The 21,172-nt window shown below is 44.2% G+C and overlaps 2 protein-coding genes across 3 annotated transcripts in view; both read left to right on the plus strand.

The window, feature by feature from the left end:
• The window catches only part of TRPM7 (transient receptor potential cation channel subfamily M member 7), a 72,718-nt gene extending 66,228 nt beyond the window's left edge, over positions 1-6,490 (plus strand). For both annotated transcript variants that reach the window (XM_081169967.1, XM_081169968.1), the window contains exons 36-40: positions 207-289; positions 418-623; positions 2,383-2,434; positions 2,918-3,024; positions 4,572-6,490. In XM_081169967.1, the coding sequence (XP_081026093.1) occupies positions 207-289; positions 418-623; positions 2,383-2,434; positions 2,918-3,024; positions 4,572-4,702 (579 nt within the window). In that variant the 3' untranslated portion in view covers positions 4,703-6,490. The remainder of the gene's footprint in view (positions 1-206; positions 290-417; positions 624-2,382; positions 2,435-2,917; positions 3,025-4,571) is intronic.
• Positions 6,491-9,718: 3,228 nt separating this feature from the next.
• USP50 (ubiquitin specific peptidase 50) lies at positions 9,719-20,649 on the plus strand. The gene is made up of 7 exons (XM_081170084.1): positions 9,719-9,985; positions 11,521-11,721; positions 14,921-15,116; positions 16,816-17,022; positions 18,916-19,058; positions 19,220-19,352; positions 20,175-20,649. Exons 1-7 carry the CDS (start codon positions 9,933-9,935, stop codon positions 20,364-20,366), a joined length of 1,125 nt encoding a protein of 374 aa, XP_081026210.1. The 5' UTR covers positions 9,719-9,932; the 3' UTR covers positions 20,367-20,649.
• The last annotated feature ends 523 nt before the right edge of the window (positions 20,650-21,172 follow it).

The raw sequence follows: 21,172 nt of genomic DNA on the forward strand, positions 1-21,172 counted from the left end.
TATACACGGATAGTAAAATACACAATTTCTTTCTTAAATTGGAGTCCCTCAAAATAGGGGGCGTCTTATACATGGGGGTGTCTTACAGACTGAAAAATACAGAAATTAGAAGAAAAAAACTGTAATACAGTTCCTTGTGTTTCTTCTCCATACTAGAGGTTTATCTTGAGTAAAGTCTTTGGTGTGTGTGTTTTTTAAATCCATAGGAAATTCAGCAACAGAGGGCTGCTCAGAAACTCACGTTTGCATTCAATCAGATGAAGCCAAAATCTATTCCTTATTCTCCAAGGTAGGCATTATTACATCTTCAAATGTAACGTGAAATAATGGAACAAAAAGGAATTTCCACACCAGAGTGCGAGGCTAATGAATAAGTTGTTCACACAGTGCTCTCATTCCTATGTGTTTTCTTACAAGGTTCTTGGAAGCGTTCCTCTTATATTGTCACTCAGCTGGCCAGTGGTTTGCAGTTGAGGAGTGCATGACAGGAGAATTCAGAAAGTACAACAACAACAATGGGGATGAAATAATTCCAACCAACATGCTAGAGGAGGTCATGTTAGCCTTCAGCCACTGGACATACGAATATACTCGAGGAGAGCTGTTGGTCCTTGACCTGCAAGGTAAATGGATGTGTGTGTGGATGTCACACAGAGGTGTATGCTGTAGTAATTGCACTCGAAGCTTGTGACTTGCACAGTATGGATCATCATCAAATTTAATTGTTGCCACAAGAAAAGACACTCATTTTTTTAAAAATTAATTTTTATTATTAAAATAATTCAGCATTAATACATATTACGAATATACAATCAAACATACATTTATACAATCCTTAAAAATATTCATACATACCCACACTCAATCCCACAGATACTTCCTTTTCCCACCCCCACCCCTCACCCCCACCCTTGTGTTAGACTTTCAGTCTACTCAATTGCAATTTCTTTCCATCCATACTCATACTTGCATGTCTCTCTTCAGTCTCCTGCAACCAACTCCACTTACCATTTTCTCTCCTGCATTTAGAATACCTTGTTCTTCTTTTGGGGGGGGGGATTCTGCAAACAGTATGATGATGATGATGATGATGATGTATTATTCATTTACTTACTCACTCACCTTTCACCCTAAGGCCCCAGGATAGGTTACAGCACTTTAAAATACATCATTAAAAGCAGATTAAAACAAATTATAATCACAGAAGTAGGGTGCGTACTAGAACTACACATATCAGATGTAAAAGGCTGGGGTAAAGAGGTATGTCTTCAGTAGTCACCAAAAACTGTACAGTGAAGGTACAGACATAGCTCTGTAGGGAGAGACTTAGGGACTGCCACAAAGAATGCCATCTCCTGGATCAACCCCCCCCCCCAGACGGTCACCTGTGCTGTTTTTAAGATGCAAGAGGGTCTGTTGGGATGGATGCAGTCTTTCAGATACAGTGGTGCCTCGCAAGACGAAAAGAATCCGTTCTGTGATTCTCTTCGTCTAGCGGTTTTTTCGTCTTGCGAAGCAAGCCCATTGAAGGATTAGCGCTATTGGCGGCTTTTAGCGGCTTATCTGCTGATCGGATCAGCTGATAAGCGGCTTAGCGGCTTAGAAAAAGGGGGGGGGAACCAGCAGGAACTCGCAAGACATTGTCGTCTTGAGAAGCAAGCCCATAGGAAATTTGTTTTGTGAAGCACCTCCAAAACGGAAAACTCTTTCGTCTAGCGAGTTTTCCGTCTTGCGAGGCATTCGTCTTGCGGGGCACCACTGTACAGGCATCCCCCCACTTAACGCACAATCGATTTGCATGTTACTGTATACATGCAGTGTTTGGAAATAGATAGATAGATAGATAGATAGATAGATAGATAGATAGATAGACAGATTCAGACCAGGAAATGTTGGGAGAGAGGTGGCAAGTCCTTGTGACTCGTGAGGAGACCCTTCCCGGAGCCTGAAGAGGACTTCAGTGAGGGGGGAGGAAGCCCCCAAAAGACTAGAGGTTCAGCGATGCTTTGTTTAGGCTGCTCAGCCTCCCCGCCTAACAGCTGATGCATGCAATCGCACAGCAGCAGCTGCGTTTCTGCACATCCTCCAGCCATCCCCAGAACTTTAACTCTAGTTGAAGAGAGAGTTGTCTGGAGAGAGAGCTGGACAGCAGGGAAAAAATGGCTTTTTAGAGGGTGCTCCCCACTTACACAAATTTTACTTATGGACGGGGGGCAGGGCGCAAAATGTAACCCGCACGTAAGTAGTGGGGCATCTGTATTTCAGCTGTTCAAATTGTTCATCTGCTATAATTTCTCTTTTTATGTTAAAATTACTCTTGTTCTACTTGTTCTACTTGTGTTACTTGCGCTACTTAGCTAACTTCCTTTGCTTCTTGTGAAGGTGTTGGAGAAAATTTGACAGATCCTTCTGTGATAAAAGCTGAAGAAAAAAGGTAAGCAGTACAAAATTGCTTTTTCTTATGGCATTGGCACAGGAAGGAGGGGGCCACATGTGGCAAGATTGGAGAGCTGCCCTTCTGCTTTAGGTGTACCAATTAACCCAAGGACAGATTTATGATGAAACTTTAAGTTGGCTTACTGCTGTGTTTTTTAAGGACACCCATCAGCAGCAAACTTTCTGCTGGGAATTGCCAGTGTGATACTATGGGAGAGCATTCCTATCTTACCTGCATAATTTCTCTCCCATCACCAACACAAAGGATTGTATTCAGTGCTAGTCCTATTCAGAAGAGAACCATTGAAATGAATGAACCTAAGGTTTCCAATGTTCACCAATGTCAGTGGATCTACTTTGAGTAGGACCAACAATGGATACAGCCCAAAACCTCCCCCGTATCTAGCCAGGGGGTGAAGACCACACACAAAAAAATCATGTTTGGCTGTAGGTATTTTTTAATGTGCGCTTTCTTTTAAAGGTCAAGCGATATGGTATTTGGTCCTGCAAATCTGGGAGAAGATGCCATCAAAAATTTCAGAGCTAAGCACCACTGCAACTCGTGCTGCAGGAAACTTAAGCTTCCAGGTAAATAGCAGCCCCCGATTTATGAAAGAGAGCTTCTCTCTTGTAGCTTCTACCTACGATAAATTGAATTTTACATTGCTATGGGGGTAAGGCATTCTCTCCGCATAAAATGGATGGATTGCTGGAACCATGCTGAGCTTCATTTATCAGTTGGACCTCACTGGATTGCTCTTGAAACCTCATGAGGAAACACTTATTTTTCTCTCCCCAAAGAAAATCTGCCCCTAAAACTAATTCTTTCACCTTTTCAGTGGGCCTGAACTCAATACCTATAACAAATGCCCCAAATATATTGTTGCAAGGAAGAGAAAAGATGGCTTTATTGACCCTTTTTTTTTGGGGGGGGGGAACCCCTTCTGCCCTGTCAGCTAGAAGCCTCTGTAGGCATCTCAGTGGCTTTTATTAATTCTGTGAATGATCAATTCCACGAACCCAATTTCCTTTCCATGGATCTGATGAGCCCTAAAAAATTGTGGTAGGTAGTCAGGCACAAATTATCCTGAAATTACCAACCTAGGCCTAAAGTCACTTGATAGATTGAGATCATATGCAAGTTGTGCCACACCACAGGCCGTAGTGCAGGCTGAACCAGAGCAGAGTAATTTATAATTCAAATATTTATTTTCTTGAAAAAGTTTTGGTGCTTGGCAAAGTGACTAATAGGGGTCTTTTGAAGAAAGAGAGGAACAAACCACACACACCAGCAAGGGCTTCTTTTCCGCCACTATATTATTATTATACATATTTATTAAGAGGGATTGCCTTGGAAGTGTGTTTACAAAGGGACCGTTCTTCTCCCCTTTTTCTTTCAGCAATGCTGAAGCCTATACATTCTACTAGAGCAACATTTCCCCAACCTGGTGCCCTCCTGTTACATTGGGCTGCAGTTCTCATCAGTCCCAATCAGCGTATCTGTGTTGGCCAGGACTGATGGGAACTGGAGTCTAAAACATTTGGAGAACACCAGATTGGGAAAGCTGCTGTAGACACTTGACCTTCTCTACAGCCTGGATAGCTCAGCTGGTCAGAGATGGTGTTGATAATGCCAAAGTTGCAGCTTTGATGCCTGTATGGGACAGCTGCAAATTCCTGCATTGCAGAGGGATGGACTAAGTGATGAATATAACAACACAAAAATGTCCCTTCCAACTTTACAGTTCTATGATTGTGCCTGTTGGGAAATCTGACTGTGGCCCAGCTAGGCACAAGATGGCCGGCATCATAAGGGCAAGTCTGTCTGTGAGACACCCTACCTGCACATCCTTTGATATCAGACACCTTGCCTCTACCACCCAATAATGCCCACTGGACAACTGTGGGCCAGTCTTCCAAGCTCAGAGTTCTGTGCTGGGAAGAACCTGAAGGCCTACCTTGCCTGCATAGCTCTGGCAGGACATTAATTCGCCTTCTCTCCTTATTTTAGAGAGGAGCTCTAATTTGAATCAGAAGTAAGGCTGCTAATTTGCATATTCTCTCTCCCTCTCCCTCTCCCCCTCTTCAACCCAACTGTATCTGTGGGATTTCGGGTGATTGTTGTTTCCTCGTAGACTTGAAGAGAAACGACTACACACCCGATAAAATCCTACTGCCTCAAGATGATTCTCCAGAACTGACCATTCGGCCTGGGAGCTGCACCAAAGAATCGGACTCTGCCAGTTCCAGTCACCTCATGCTGTAAAGATACGCACAGCTCTCTGGCTCTAACCAAACCCTCGCAGAAGTCACGGGGTTCGTTTGCCCTTCATCAAAACAAAGGCCGCATGAAAAAGGACCAAACTGTTTTGATGGCTCTGGTACAGTTAACTGTCCACCGTTGAGTGGCCTAGCATAATGTGGGAATCACCTCTGAAGGAGTAGCTGGCAGCTGCTGTTCTTTTTTTTTAAAAAAAAAAGGTTGAATGAAATTAAGTATTTATGAAATAGCTTTTTAAAGAGGCGTTTTAGCAGAAGGATAACTTAACATTTTACCTTGGTCCATGAGAAGGGGCCTTTCCTCCCCTTCATCCTGTAGTGCAATATGCCCTTGACCAAATGATGTTTTTTCCTTTTTGTGCTGATGGTTTTTAAGGCAGATGGTTTGGGGGCTTTGTGGCAGCTGGTTTCTGTCATCTGGCTAGAGAAACGGGAGGGAGCACCCCACCACCACCTTCCCACAGACACCGAAGGATTCTTTTGACACTTCTCAGGGTGTCTCAGATAATTGCTCTCTCTGCTCAGTGCCATGTATGTTTTATGTGGCTCAATGGAACGAGGCTGCTCCTAAGGATCTGTCCATATTTAGTTAACGCCAGTAAGCTGAGCTGCAGGGAGCAGGAACGCCTGGTTCCAAACAAGAAGTGATGGCTTGTCTCCTGCATCAGGATTCATCCTCAAGTGTGGAGCCAGTTCTCTCGGGATGGATTGCGCATAGTGAAATCCCTCCCCCTCCTGTGTCGTTGTTTTTGTTTTTTTTTAACGATACATTTCAGTTTTATCTAATCACTGTCCAATAGTAGTAAAGTCGCAAGACAAGTCTGATCACATTTGTATAACAGAACAAAACAGCTGGTCTTGGGTAAGACGCTGCCTTGTAAAATGAGCAGGTGTGTTAGGGAAGTTGCTATTACTTGTTACATATAATGGCTGCTTCAGAAGTGTTGCCTTCCAAAGATCTCCTAAAACCAGTAAAAGAAAGCTGAATGTATGTGTCAACTTTTGGGGGCCTCTTCCAATGTTATCACAGCAGTGTTGGAGCTGCTGCAAGTCTGGTACCTTCTCACGCCATTTGGGTAACTTTGGAAGCCCTGGGCCATGGGGCAAGAGTCCTAGTTGGGGCTGCTCGTCTTGCCAGCGCTGCCTCGGTTTCCGGCGGGAGCAACGCGGGCGTAGAAGTGAGCTGCAGAGTGGACTTGTCCCCTGGGACCAGTGCTTTCCAACCTAAGCTTTTGCGGTGCTGTAAGGACCAGGCCTGTTGTGGGCTCCACACCACCGCAGGGACGTAAGGAGCAGCCCCTTAGTTGTATTTAATATTGTGTGAAGACACCTTTTAATGTAATATTATATATGGTACTTATTTAAAAGAAAAGGAACTAGGATGAATTTACATTATGTAATGTGTGGGAGATTGCAATGCAAACTTTATGCCAATAAAATGTCATTTTCCTGTCCCAAATTTGTTGAATATTCAACAAGAAGAACCTGTTGTCCAACTGAATTTTCATGCTGCAACTTTTGTTTGTTTGTTACATAGGTACTAATTGTAAATTTTAATTGAACGGCATCATAACGCCCAGTAATTATTCTTTTTTAAAATTCTGTAGTGTATCTTATAGATACAGACATTAAGGCACGAACACAATAGCTGTTTAAATGGTGGTTTATGTTGCTGGGGGAGGAAAGGTATAGCATATTAAAGATAAAAAACTGTATACATTTTGTATATCAATAAATCTTTAAACAATCCCAAATAAATTTATTCTTGTTTAGACTGGTGCTTCTACCTTTATTTGATTTGATTGATCCGGGGAGGGAGGGTCAGAGGGAGGAAAGGAACAGGTAAAAACTAATCTGTTGATTTGAGAATAATTTGGACTGCAAGAATGGCCCACCAATAGAAGTATATTTTAGTAAGTAACGTGTGACTAGCCAGCTGGGGCTACTTTGAGAATCAGGTGGAGGTCAGTGAGTCATCAAGTCTTATTACTACTGTGTACATCTTCTTAGACAGCAAAATGACTTGGGTTAGCCTCGCAGATGTACCAGAAGCTCAACCTATCTTCCGGGCTTCCCAAGCATTGAACTATAGACAAGCTGGAATGTGTGCAGAGGAGGATGATCAAGGATCTGTAAACCAAGCTGTATGACGAATTGTTGAAGGAATTTGCTATGTTTAGCCTGGGAAAGTGGAGACTGAGAGGAGATAGGATCGCTATCTTCAAATACAGTGGTGCCTCGCAAGACGAAATTAATCCGTTCCGCAAGTCTTTTCGTCTTGCGAAGCACGGCTATTAGCGGCTTAGCGGCTATTAACGGCTTAGCGGCTTTAAGAAAGAGGAAACAAACTCGCAAGAACTCGCAAGACGTTTTGTCTTGCGAAGCAAGCCCATAGGGAAATTTGTCTTGCGGAACGACTCAAAAAACGGAAAACTCTTTCGTCTTGCGAGGTACCACTGTATCTCAAGGGCTGTCACATGGAAGAGGGAACAAGCTTGTTTTCTTCTGCTCTGGAGGGTGGGCTCAAACCAATGGATTCAAGTTACAAGAAAGGAGATTCTGAAACATCAGGAAGAACGTTCTGACAGTAAGAGCTGTTTGAAAGTGGAACGGTCTCCCTCGGGAGGTTGTGGACTCTCCTTCCTTGGAGGTTTATAAGCAGAGATTGGATGGCCGTCTGTCATGGATGCTTTAACTGAGATTCCTGCACTGCCTGGGTATTGGGACTTGGTGAGCCTCGGGGTCCCAACTACGTTTCTATGATTCTATGATAATGTAACCAATACTCTACCAAAATAATCTTCTCTTCGAAGCACCTTCAGTGCACTCTGGAATTTATGACCTGGGAGGAGACCTTGCCAGATATTGGTGCTGTTCTTTTTCGCGATCATTTATTATTGTGATTCTTTTAACTTTCTTTCATGGACTTCTTTTCAAAGACACAATCTCTTTCTGCCTATATTTTTGTCATCTCCTGTGTTCTTGGGCTTAGCCAACTGCTTGATCTGCAGCGGAGCTTAATCCTAAATGAGCATATGGTTGCAATTCCATTCACAACTACTATGGTTTAGCCAAAGAAGACTATGCCTACAAAAAAGATAGAAAGGATATGGCGTAGATGTCATTTTGTTTTATTGTAATTTTGATGGAAATACACCAGTTCTACATTCCCATAAATGTTATCTCAGCCTATTCTTTTCCTGCTTTTCCTCCCCGTTTCAATTTTTAAAGAGACCCCTCCCTTTTGAGCATCAAAACTCTGGATCTCCTCAACTGTAATACTTCTGTTTCTCTGTTGCAGGCTTCCTCAACCTCGGCCCTCTAGATGTTTTGAGACTACAATTCCCATCATCCCTGACCAATGGTCCTGCTAGCTAGGGATTATAGGAGTTGTAGGCCAAAAACATCTGGAGGGCCAAGGTTGAGGAAGTCTGCTTTATTGTTTGTTTTCCATTCCAGATTAGTTTCTCTTCCAGCATATAATAAAGAGGTAAACGTTTAAACTAGTGAGGGGTCCTGGTTTGCAGCACCTCACCCCGATTTTGGACTCCCAGCTTCCATCAACATCTGCCAACCTAGCCAATGGCCAGGAGTGATTTGTAGTATTCAGTCAAGCAACAAAGCAGACAGACTGAGCTTGGGTGTGACAAATTTCACCAGATGATTTAGAGTTTTCAACTTTAAACCGGTTCTTGTCCTTGTGTCTTCCTTGAACATCTGCAACTATTACCTATTGGATCTCTTTGTAGGGTGGGAATAATGAGTTCAAGGGTATATAGTTTTTGTTTGCCTGTTTTTAACCTGCTCCTCTGCCTTTAACAGCCTTCAGATTTGCTCCTGCTGATCTCCATACTGCACCTGATAATTGTTGATCAATCTGCTCTTAAAGGCACAGGAAAAAGGTAGGCTGTTAATTGTCTGGTCAGTTGGAAAAACCTGTTTCTGCTCATCAAGGAACTTGGGAGAGTGGCTTGCAGGTATCTCTTGAGGTCTGTTAGATGCCTGCATTCCTGCATAAAAGTGAATTCAAGGAAGAAATAACTGTCTAGGAAGAGAGCTTACACCAAGTCAGGAATCTAGACCAGGGTGGATATAATTTCAATCAAATGAATTTAAATCACTAGTAAGTAAGACTTGATTTCAATCAATTTTTTAACAGAAAGACTCATTCTTGCTGGTATAATCTTAATATTTACAACCAGATGCAGATTTCATTTTTGGAATAATAAATTTTCAGAGTAGTTTTTACAGTTATATTAAAAATTACTGATTTGGTTATACTGTTAGAAATACATAGATAATTATGAAATTATTGTGAGGTTTAATAAGTTAACTGTTTATATTTGGAGGACGTTTCTGCTGCACTTTATTAGAAATAGAGAAACAATAATTTCCTTAATAACAATTTAAACAATTTATTTAACTAAAACAACAACATTATAGCATATGTATCCATGCTTGTTAACTGGTGTGGTTAAACATTAAAAAATAAGAAGCTTAGACTGACTTTTAGCACACATGAAAAACTTAAAAACAAATCCTTATTTCCTGTTGGATAGCCTTTGGACTATAATGTAACTTAAATAGAAAACTATCTTTAGAAAGATTCTTCCTCCAAAAGCATTTTATTTTAAAAATCCAATTTAAATAAAAAAAGATTTAAATTTTAAAAATCTGATTTTTTTTATTATTATTTTTAAAAAACCATTGATTTTTATCCACCCTGAGCTAAATCCAACTTGGCTATGGGAGAGGTTGGCTGTGGCCCTGTGCTGTCACACCTGAGCATCATGAGGAATTAGAAGGATCTCACAACCCCAAACAACTTCATTAATAAAATCTGTTGCCCAGGCATCCTGCAGGAGCTGACTCATCCTTGGAAGGCAACTGACTAGAGTCCTCTCTGAAGAAGTTGATGGTTCTAGAACCGCTTGGCCCTTCTATCTTGTTAGGAAAGTCCCCAACACCATCCCCTAGCAACAAGGGAGCGTGCATTTATGATGCTGGAAGAATCCGTTTTGGAACACTGGAGAGCAGTGCAAAGAGTCATCAGGATAAGCCCATGTATTTTGGGTCCTCTGAACAGGCGTAAGATGAAGCAAGGTGATTGCACAAGGAAGCAGACCATCCAAGTGTCAAAATGAAAAAGGGGTGGTGAAGGGGCCACCAACCCAACTCCATTGAGAGCACCACTTGGTCTTCTTGCAAGCCTGCAAATGGCTTCTAGGTCAACAAAGATGCCTGACAACTTCAATATATACCATCTACTGTGAGTTTCTGTTTTATACAAACCAATTGCTAATTAATTACCATCTAGTGACTGGGGAGAAATCCCTGCATTTTCTCCGTTCCTTGGAGAACTGAGTGTTGTGACCAGCAAATAAGCATGAAGGCAGGAAAATTGTTTCCCTATTTCTTATCTAGAAAGTTTGCTTGGACATGAAATATTTCCTCATGGTGCTGGAAAGACTCTAAAATTGACCTTTGAGATGTGGACCAAGCCTATTTCCAACTAATTTCCCCACCCAGTGCTTTGCTGGTTGAACAGTCCGTCAAAAATGAGCATCGTCTGTGAAGATCATGTTCTTGTGTTTTGCTGGGCATATACTCAGGGATATCCTGACAACTGACACCATTCCAGAGGGTGTACAATCTGACCAAACAGTTGTTGTTGTTCTTTAGTCGTTTAGTTGTGTCCGACTCTTCGTGACCACATGGACCAGAGCACGCCAGGCACTCCTGTCTTCCACTGCCTCCCGCAGTTTGGTCAGACTCATGTTTGTAGCTTTGAGAACACTGTCCAACCATCTCGTCCTCTGCTGTCCCCCTCTCCTTGTCCCCTCCATCTTTCCCAACATCAGGGTCTTTTCCAGGGAGTCATCTCTTCTCATGAGGTGGCCAAAGTATTGGAGCCTCAGCTTCAGGATCTGTCCTTCCAGTGAGCACTCAGGGCTGATTTCCTTCAGAATGGAGAGGTTTGATCTTCTTGCAGTCCATGGGACTCTCAAGAGTCTCCTCCAGCACCATAATTCAAAAGCATCAATTCTTCTTGGCGATCAGCCTTCTTGATGGTCCAGCTCTCACTTCCATACATCACTACTGGGAAAACCATAGCCTTAACTATACGGACCTTTGTTGGCAAGGTGATGTCTCTGCTTTTTAAGATGCTGTCTAGGTTTGTCATAGCTTTTCTCCCAAAAGCAGTCGTCTTTTAATTTCGTGACTGCTGTCACCATCTGCAGTGATCATGGAGCCCAAGAAAGTAAAATCTTTCACTGCCTCCATTTCTTCCCCTTCTATTTGCCAGGAGGTGATGGGCCCAGTGACCATGATCTTAGTTTTTTTGATGTTGAGCTTCAAACCATATTTTACCCTCCAGCCTTTCGCATGATGAATTCTGCATACAGTGGTACCTCAGGTTACATACGCTTCAGGTTACATACGCTTCAGGTTACAGACTCTGCTAATCCAGAAATAGTGCTTCAGGTTAAGAACTTTGCTTCAGGATGAGAACAGAAATCGTGCTCCAGCGGTGCAGCAGTAGTAGGAGGCCCCATTAGCTAAAGTGGTGCTTCATATTAAGAACAGTTTCAGGTTAAGAACAGACCTCTGGAACGAATTAAGTACTTAACCTGAGGTACCACTGTATAAGTTAAATTAACAGGGAGACAATGTACAGCACAGAGACATAGTCGGGTATATATGGAAAGCAATGTCTGAATGCACTTGATAAATGTAAAGTCTTTGCTTTCGTCGCAATGTGAACGAGACTTGTTTGACTATAGTTTGGCTTTGGGAATACAGCAAGGGTGCCCTTCCCTTGGAGAGTTCGGACGAGGCAATGGACAGATCCGACGACGAGACAAACCCCCAATACCAAGGACTAACTGGTCTACGGAACTTGGGCAACACCTGCTACATGAATGCTGTCATACAGTGCCTCTGCAGTGTTTCCCCGCTGGTGGAATATTTCCTCTCTGGAAGGTATACAGCATCACTAAACAAGTAAGTTAATGGCCTTACTCTGCTTAATTTTGGTTGTCCAAAGATCAGAGCCTGGACTGGCTCCGGGATTGAAGGCGCTTGTTGGCAAGGTGTCCCCGGAGAGCACCCTCCTTTCTGACCCACTTCCACTCTGGGGATTAGGGGGAAGCCCATCGCTACAGCACTTCCTCCTAGAGATGCCTCATTGATTCCTTACTTTATTTCAGTATCGACCTGGGCGTTTTAGTCAGGGGGGACACGAGTATGTCCCCAGTACTGAAGTATTATTGGGGGCCGTCCTGTGGAGGAGCCTTGCCCTTGGAGGATTTCTAGCCTGTTGGAATCCTAAGTCAGGGGTCAGCAAACCTTTTCAGCAGGGGGCCGGTCCACTGTCCCTCAGACCTTGTGGGGGGCCAGACTATAGGGAAAAAATATGAACAAATTCCTATGCCACACAAATAACCCAGAGATGCTTTTTTTAAAAAAGCACACATTCTACTCATGTAAAAACACGCTGATTCCCGGACCATATGCAGACCAGATTTAGAAGGTGATTGGGCTGGATCCGGCCTCCAGGCCTTAGTTTGCCTACCCATGTCCTAAGTCCTCACTGATATACAGAGTGACACCACCCTTCCCTGGTGGTGTCCCTATAACTCTCCTCTGTAGGAGAGTTTATGTGCAAAAGTAACCGTGCCCCAATGACTCCTCCCATTTCACCAGGTTTCTGTTCTGCCTGCTAGATCTGCCCTCTCCTCCTAAGAACAAGCGCCCCAGCTCACCTATTTTGGCTCAGAAGCTTCTACCGTTGGTATAACATAAAACTGTAGAGTTTGAAGGGACCCCAAGGCTCACCAAGTACCAATACCCAGGCAATGCAGGAATCTCAGCTAAAGCATCCATGACAGACGGCCATCCAACCTCTGCTTATAAACCTCCAAGGAAGGAGAGTCTGTCTACAACCTCCTGAGGGAGTCCGTTCCACTTTCAAACAGCTCTTCCTGATGTTTCGTCAGAATCTCCTTTCTTGTAACTTGAATCCATTGGTTCGAATCCCACCCTCCAGAGCAGGAGAAAACAAGCTTGTTCCCTCTTTCATGTGACAGCCCTTGAGATATTTGTGTGGGAATGTTTAGGGACGCAGGGGAGGATATATTGTCTAAGATATCCTATCCCAACTTGTCTTTACAAGTTCAACAAAATCAGCAGAGTTAACATTCCCCCCTTTTTTTAAACATACACACAGCAGATAGCTTCCTCAGACTCATTAGAGTCTCTGTAAATATTTCCTGGCATTTTCCCCGTTGAATCCCTCCTAAAATAAGACTCTACACAGTCTTCTGTAAAGTATAAAATGTTGATTCACAAGTAATCATCTGTTCACACAAAAGGTTCCCAGAAGGCAGACTAAAAAGGTTAGAACATAGTTTAAATGTGGTGACTATCTCCTTATGGGAGAAAGCCCCCCTTTTCTTCTCTTGGCCTGGTGCCAAGGGTGCATCTTAGTAGTGCTGTTGTTAAGATGGCATCAATAGAGGCAAGAGAGACAAGATGGTAGCTAGCCAGCCTGTGGTTCTGGTTCTTTCTACTTCAGGAGAGGCCACGCCCATCTCAAGTTACACATAGGAAGTTTTGTCTCAGTCCTGGAAAGCAGGAAGTTCTGGCTGGAGGACTGAGACAACCTTCGTGTCTACTCTAGCAATGTTGTGTTTGACTGCACCTGATTCTTACATCCCACAATTTGAAGATAGCTATCCTATCTCCTCTCAGTCTCCTCTATCACAGGCTAAACATACCAAATTCCTTCAACCATTCCTCAAAAGGCTTGGTTTCCGGACCCTTGATCATCTTGGTTGCCCTCCTCTGCTCACGTTTGTACGCGTAGTGTGTCTCCTCCAAATATCTTTGATACCTCTCTGAAGGCTCATTGATACTTCCATTTGCCCTGCCACTTCCCTCAGGAAAAGCTCCTAGCACATACCCCTCACTTTTATCCAGCAGGCAGATAGATGTACATATGACATTCTGCACCGGAGACTGTCTCCTTGCTGGTTTTCTACCTGCAAATCTCATTGTAGGTTATGTTTACTTTTCAGCTTGGGCTTCAATAGGTCAAAAAGGGGAGGGGCAGAGCAAAAGGCGGCTTTGCACAGCTTAAAAGCAATAACGAAAAAGACATTTCCTCAATCTAGCAAACAATAGACAGAGGCTGATCATGGGGAGCTACTTGGTGGTCGAGACCCCGCAGCCACCCCCTCGTTGGAAATAACTCATGCAAGGACACAGATATTAGGTTTATGTTATTGGGCAAATTTTGGCCACAACTTTATTGAATTACAGAATGTGAGCGGTATTGGCTTAGGCATTGTTTGGACCTGACTATAGCTGACTCCTGCCCATTGTGCAGGAAGTCCTGTAAGGGTAAGCCACCAGTAGGGGGAGCCCTGTCGATGCGAACCATCTCAAGCTCCCCCTGGTGTTCCCGTCGGGGTCGTGTCAAGGCCCTAGCCCCCCAGCCGGGCTTCGGACTAGATCAACACCCCTGGATTCCTTTAACGGAATACCCTTAAGCATGGAGGGGCAGGTGATGGCCACACCTCGCTCCCCCACACAAGGTCAAACAATGCCTAACCGCAACCCTAACAAAGTTGTGACGATTGCTACGTAGTAGGCGAAAACCAAGTGGCCAATGCCAATTTGCCAAGTGGGAAAATTCCTACCAGGCCCCTCGGACAACCAAGGCGACCAACCGAAGTCCATAGCAAGGCCATTGCCTAACCTGCAAAATAGGGAGAGAGGGCAGGTGATTGAGGAAGCGAGCCAAAGAGGAAGTCCTCTGACTCACTCCTCCGTTTAAACGGTCCCGGCCACGCCCCCCAGCCAACAGATTGGCTGGCCGAGCTCTGACGTGGCCGGGATCCCCCCAGGCAGCGGGGGACAAAGTCCCCCCCCCCGGTGGGGAGTAGGTGGCCACGTGGTCCACCGCAACTCCTGCCCACTGGGGAAGTGGAGCGGATTTCCCAAAGGCAAAGGCTGCATAGACTTCAAGCTTTACTCAGTGTAGCAAGTGAAGTGTACACGTTTTGCTAAGACGCTTTGAGCCGTTGGGTTGCCCACAGAATTCTAAGAGCCATTGGGGATCGTGCTTTTTCCAGTGTTAACCATGATGGATGATTATCTTGTTCAAAATTATCCTGCACTGCCCTGTTAATCTCTTAAGGGAGGATGGAGAGATAGCGACTGCTTTTGCTTATTTGATGAATGATATGTGGCTGGGGGACTTTGACTGCGTGTCCCCAGAGGTCTTCCGATTGGTCATTGGTGAGCGATACCCAGCTTTCATCAAGAAGACCCAGCAGGATGCCCAGGAGTTTCTGATTTATGTCTTGAATGAGCTGCATGAAGCTCTCAAGAAGGTGAGTCATGGAGTGGGATTCAATTAACCAGCCCCACTAGCACCGAAGCCTGTGCAAGGACTTCCACAAGCCAACTAGGGCTTTCCCCCTTTCACTCCACTTGCACCCCTTAAAATCGGCTCTGGCGAGTCAGGAAAATCCCCAGAACATCACATGGGGGAAAGGAGATCGTTCCACCTGGCAATGTGAAAAGCTTGCACCGACAGAACGATTGCCAGAGTGCTACGTTGAATTCCTCTCTGTCTTTATAACTTTCCACTCTAGCTGTCCACTGAATTCTCATCGTTTGCAACACCTTGTGGCAATGAGTTCCACAGTCAGATTAAGACGGTGGGAATAGTATTTTTGATTTCAGCAGTTTGTCTTGTACTTCCTTTAGAGCTGGTTCACAAATGCTGCTCTGTGTGTGCTTGTCTGCAAATCACCCCCTCCAATACCATCCTTTTCAAGTGTAACAGCTATGAGACACTAAATGCTCTTAGTCAAGTGTTACGTAAGCGTGTGTGAATGTTTCACTGGGTAAACTATGATCTGGGATGCTTTGGATGAGGTCTGGGGAGCCCTGAGCTTCCCCCTCACGCACAATTTCCATATTTACTTCCGGAGTGGGGTGTTTTTTTTTTGCAACCCAGAGTTTGCCTGTTTCCTCTGATATAGATGAATATGATTATCCACATTCAATCCTTGGATTGCAAGCCTGGTTTGTGGACACAACAATTTTTCAGCTCATTGCACTTTTAATTTGTATACATCTGACTCTCAGATTACACTGGGGTTGCATTTTGGGGATAGTGTGTAAAGCCAAAATTGTGTATAGTCAAAACACATTAGGTTCAGTGATGGGTGGGATTGCCAAATAATTTTTTTCTCCACCCCATTTTTAATTTTTAATTGTTTTGCCAAGGGCATAAAGCTGAATGCACACAAGTTGAATGTACGTAACTTGCGAGTTAACCCGTACTGCCTATACACACAAGTTGAAGAAACAACAGAAATACAACGAAGATCACACATCTTATAACAATCTGATCCAATATAAGTCATAGTAAGAAAGACTTAAATTAAGCACCTACTATTCAATAAAGCAATAGTCAATAGTTTATTTTATTTATGCCACATTGGCTCTTCACTCATCTTTTACAAATAAATAAATAAAAAAATTATAATCAATTAAAAAGAGTAGCAAAGTCATAATCTGTAACGAGCCAGGAATTAAATGTTGGGAGGGACTACCCCATAGCCCAGGCTCCTATGGCCTCCTTATGTAACGCCAAATAATTTCCTTCCCTTAAAGAGGAAAAACAATACAGCAATCTATACTCCATTATTTTGTGATGCAGCCAGAAGCTTAGCAATAAATCATTCCTTTCCAGCTGAGACTTCAATGAGCAAATTTATAGTGGAGACTTTATGCATATAGGAAATGGTAGAGGAGATTGGAGGGAGTAATTACTGGCAGCCAAGCACTTGTTTTAAATGCATATGGGGAAAAATCTGAGCCATCATTAAAAAACCCCTGAAATAAAGGAATCGAGGCCTAGCCCTGAGACTCTGATACGGAATCCGAATGGGATTGTTATGCTTTTAATGGCAATTTCTTGCTGTGACCGAGGATGATTTTGAAGAAGACTTTTAGTTACAATAGCAAGCGGGAGTGTGGAAATATCGTCTGTGACACGGCACATCTCTTCCCTTGCAGACAAGTAGGAGAAGAAACCAGGGGACCTCATCGTCTGCTTGGGAATCCAGGGGCAGCGTCGGCGAGTCCTCCATAATCACCCGGCTTTTTGAAGGACATCTCAGTTATGACATCATGTGTTTGGAATGCCAAACGACAACCTACAAAAACGAGATCTTCACCGTATTATCTCTTCCCATCCCTTACGAAACTGAATGCTCGCTAGAGGTATTAGTTTCTCCCTTGCTGAGCAAAGCTGCCCGAGTTTAAGCCCAGCTTAAATTGTTGCTGCAATGTTGATTTTAACCCTCTTTAGGCAACTTGCCTGCAGGGCTGGAAACAGCCAACCTCCACTTGTCAGAATGCAAGCCCATCGGTCCATAGTGTAGAGAATCTATCTGCCTTGCAAGCAGAAGGTCCCAGATTTAATCCTAGGCATCTGCAGGTAGGGTTGAAATCCTGGAGAGATGCTGCTGGTTAGTGTAGACCAGGGTTTCCCAGACTTGGGTCTTCAGCTGTTTGGGGATTACAACTCCTATCATCCCTAGCTAGCACGACCAGTGGTCAGGAATGATGGGAATTGTAGTCCCCCCAAAAAACAGTTGGAGACCCAAGCTTGGGAAACTTTGGTGTAGGCAATGTACCAATGGTCTGACTCAGTACAGTGGACGTTTGGGTTGCGAACGTGATCCGTGCGGGAGGTACGTTCGCAACCCGCAGCGCCACATCTGTGCAGACACAGGTTGCAATTCGGTGCTTCTGCGCATGCGCATGCGCAAAGCACGATTTAGCGCTTCTGCGCATGCACAACCGCCGAAACCCGGAAGTAACCTGTTCCGGTACTTCTGGGTTTTGGTGCGTCCGTAACCCAAAAAAACGCAACCTGAAGCGTCTGTAACCCGAGGTATGACTGTATAAGGCAGTTTCCTATGCATAGCTGTCAACTTGCAGGTTTGAAAATAAGGGGCCAGCAGCCAAAATAAAGGACCTGCAGCCTCACCTGTTCCAGGCACTCCAGTCTTCCTGTCCTCCTGCAGTCTGGTCAAACTCATGCTGGTAGCTTCGAGAACACTGTCCAACCAACTTTGTAACCAGAGGTTCAACTGAATAGAATCTGAATCACATGCACCACAAGGCCTATGCAGCCTCAACTTAAGATGGCTCCCCGGCCTGGCTTTGCACTGCAAAGTTTGCAGCAGCACGTGCAACAAAATGGCATCCAGCATTCAAACCCCCCCTCAGCTTGCATTAACTAGCCACACACAAGGCATGCAAGCGCCACCCCCCAGTCGTTCTTAGACTTCTTATTGGGTGAGCAACACAGCCAAGCAACACAGTTGGAGACTCCCTCCTCCCTGGCCGGCAGGGAGGGAGGGAGAGGAGCTGCTTCCTTTGAAATTTAAGGGACATCCATCAATAAGGGACAGCAGCGGGACATGGCCCTGGAATAAGGGACTGTCCCTTCAAATAAGGGACACTTGACAGCTATGTTCCTATGTGTTCTTCCTATGCGTTCTTACATGGTAAACGGGAACATGACTATGGGTCATGCTTGTCCTGAGATGTTGATCGCAGGTAGAAGGTCTCTCTCACTGCAGTGATGGGTAGCTAACCTTTGGGTAGCTAACCTTCACAAGTTAGATAATTTGTACGCCTCTCTTCAGCAAGAGTGACTCACAATCAATCCGTTAACACAAGACAGTCCCTGCCTCCTGACCGGCAATCTGAAAAACATGATGCACAAGCGGAAAGGGACAGGGAGGGGACGGTGGGGGAGAAGCAAACTCAGGTACCAAATCTTAAATGGTAGATCTCATAATGACCAGGTGGCATAGGAACAGCTCAGGGCAAGGAGGTGCCTGATCGAGCTTGGCTTGTGATGCAAGTTGGTGGAAGCAACCCAGCTTCCCACCTCCTATTGAAGCAGCCTGATGGAACGGCTGCTGCCAGGTGACAAAGCCTAATGGAGCTAGTCTTTCGGCAGAGCCGATGGAAGGATTCCTGCTTTTCAGCAATTATGAAGAAGCACAAGTCTGCAGGTAAGTTAGTTATAGTGGGTTGACATGTTGACTAATAATTCCACCTCTTCCCCCCCCCCCAATCCCCCTTTTGGGAGCCCAGGAATGCCTTGAATGCTTCTTTCAGCAAGACATCTTGACTTGGAACAACCAAATTAACTGCTCCTGCTGTGGGATAAAGACAGATGCCGCTGTGAGAGCCAGCATAGCGAAGGCGCCAAAAATAGTTATCTTCCATCTAAAGAGGTACCGTTCTTTTTATTTACAGCATCTCATGTGCTCTCCAGGTGGCTGTGGTGCAGGTCACAAAGAAACGGTTGCTTCAGATGGGAAAGGGGGAATAATTTGCCAAGTAAATTGGGTAAACTATTTGAAAGTGATTTCTGATTATGATCGTTTATTTTCAGGTTTGACTGTCAAGGCAGTTATAAAAAGAAACTGAAAACCGACATCTACTATCCGTTAAATAACCTGGATTTGTCCTCTTACATATATCCACTCTTTCGGAAAAACCCAAAATACAGCTTATTTGCTGTGGTGGTAAGTGACATAGAAGACTATTCTAGTGCATATAAGTCTGTTGGTCCAACACACTCCTGAATCACATCGATATACGATATACAATATACAATATACAATATTGTTGTTGTTGTTGTTTAGTCGTGTCCGACTCTTCGTGACCCCATGGACCAGAGCACGCCAGGCACTCCTGTCTTCCACTGCTTCCCGCAGTTTGGTCAGACTCATATTTGTAGCTTCGCGAACACTGTCCAACCATCTTGTCCTCTGTTGTCCCATTCTCCTTGTGCCCTCCATCTTTCCCAACATCAGGGTCTTCTCTTCTCATGAGGTGGTCAAAGTATTGGAGCCTCAGCTTCAGGATCTGTCCTTCCAGTGAGCTCTCAGGGCTGATTTCCTTAAGAATGGATACGTTTGATCTTCTTGCAGTCCATGGGACTCTCAAGAGTCTTCTCCAGCACCATAATTCAAAAGCATCAATACATTGATATACAATATCTTTATTGTCATTGTCCCATGCAGAACAATGAAATTGAAAGCTGGAGAGTGATATGGTAAGAAAAGGTGAGAGGGATAGGAAGGTGATGACACTGTCTGGGAAACGGGGAGCTTTGGGCTCTTCAAAACACATCTCACGTTCTAGTCTATGATCAGGGAGACTCAGGTCAAAATTGCTACTGGCCTGCTTGCTAAGTGACCATAGATTACAATTTCTCAATGTGCTGGTTGCAGGGGGAAAGGGGTGGGAGTCATGAAACCATGCCTACCAGGCTTAGCTCCTTGGAATGAATGAACAAAATGCTCTTTTGGTTACCTTTTGATTTATTGCCATTATTGTTGCAGAACCATTTTGGAGATCTGGATGGTGGCCACTACACTGCCTACTGCAAACACCCTCCCACCCAAAGCTGGTACAACTTTGACGACTCTCAGATCAGCGAGATCCCAGACCCTTCTGTGCAAACGTCTGCAGCTTATCTGCTGTTTTACAGCAGTCAAACTTTCTCTGTGCCGGTAAAAAACCAAAATGGCTAGGAAACGCACTGAAAACCATCGTGTACATAGGATGCAGTGGTACTGTTAGTAAACGTTTCCTGACCCGGGCCGGCCAGGTTTCGAGTCATCCTTAAGGAAGAGGAACCACATTTCCTAATGCCTGCGTTCAGGCTGTAACGTGGTATTTAAAAATGGGATTGTGAACAGCTTCTCCCTTCAGCAAAAAGACAGGTGCCAGACACGGACTCATTTTCAGTAAGCTTTTGGAGAAAGCAACAAACCGCTAGATAAATAAAGTCTTCCTGGGCAGCCAGAGTCTAAAGGAGTGTTGTTTTTTATTCTTATTACAGAATCCAAGATGAAATATACTTTTAAATGGGTTATATACATATGCATATATGTAGCAGACCTTTGAGACCCAGGGACACAGACCCACAAGCCTTAAAAGGGGGCACAGACACTCAAAACAAGTTATTATTAATAAGCTGGACCAATTATGGCCCTGTCAGGAGGAGAGCTAATGACAGCAGGCAGTGACTGCCTTCATCCACTCAAGTTGTACCCAGTGTAAGGCTCACGCAGGGCAACATTGCCTGCCCTTCCATCATAATACCACTCTTTGGGATCTAGATGGGATTATTTTCACAAGGAGTAAGGGAAAGCCGAAAATCCAAACTTGTCAAGTGTCCAAAACAGGCAAAGAAGTTCTTTAACAGGCCATTGTATTTTCAAATAATTGCTTCAATAAGTTATTAAAAAGGAAAATATCAATTCTGTAATATATACATTTTAGGGTGTGCAGATATCAATGCCATAGCTCAAACAAAAAAATACAGCTGTGCTCT

This window comes from Podarcis bocagei (assembly GCF_964188305.1).
Source record: "Podarcis bocagei genome assembly, chromosome: 14".
Classification (NCBI taxonomy): Eukaryota; Metazoa; Chordata; class Lepidosauria; order Squamata; family Lacertidae; genus Podarcis; species Podarcis bocagei.

What these genes read in the sequence shown, in the direction of transcription:
- USP50 (XM_081170084.1), top strand. Translation starts at nt 9,933, where the DNA reads ATGGCTTCTAGGTCAACAAAGATGCCTGACAACTTCAATATATACCAT. An exon ending in TTCAATATATACCATCTACT is followed by an intron (nt 9,986 to 11,520) that starts GTGAGTTTCTGT and finishes TTGGGAATACAG; the next exon opens with CAAGGGTGCCCTTCCCTTGG. An exon ending in TATACAGCATCACTAAACAA is followed by an intron (nt 11,722 to 14,920) that starts GTAAGTTAATGG and finishes TAATCTCTTAAG; the next exon opens with GGAGGATGGAGAGATAGCGA.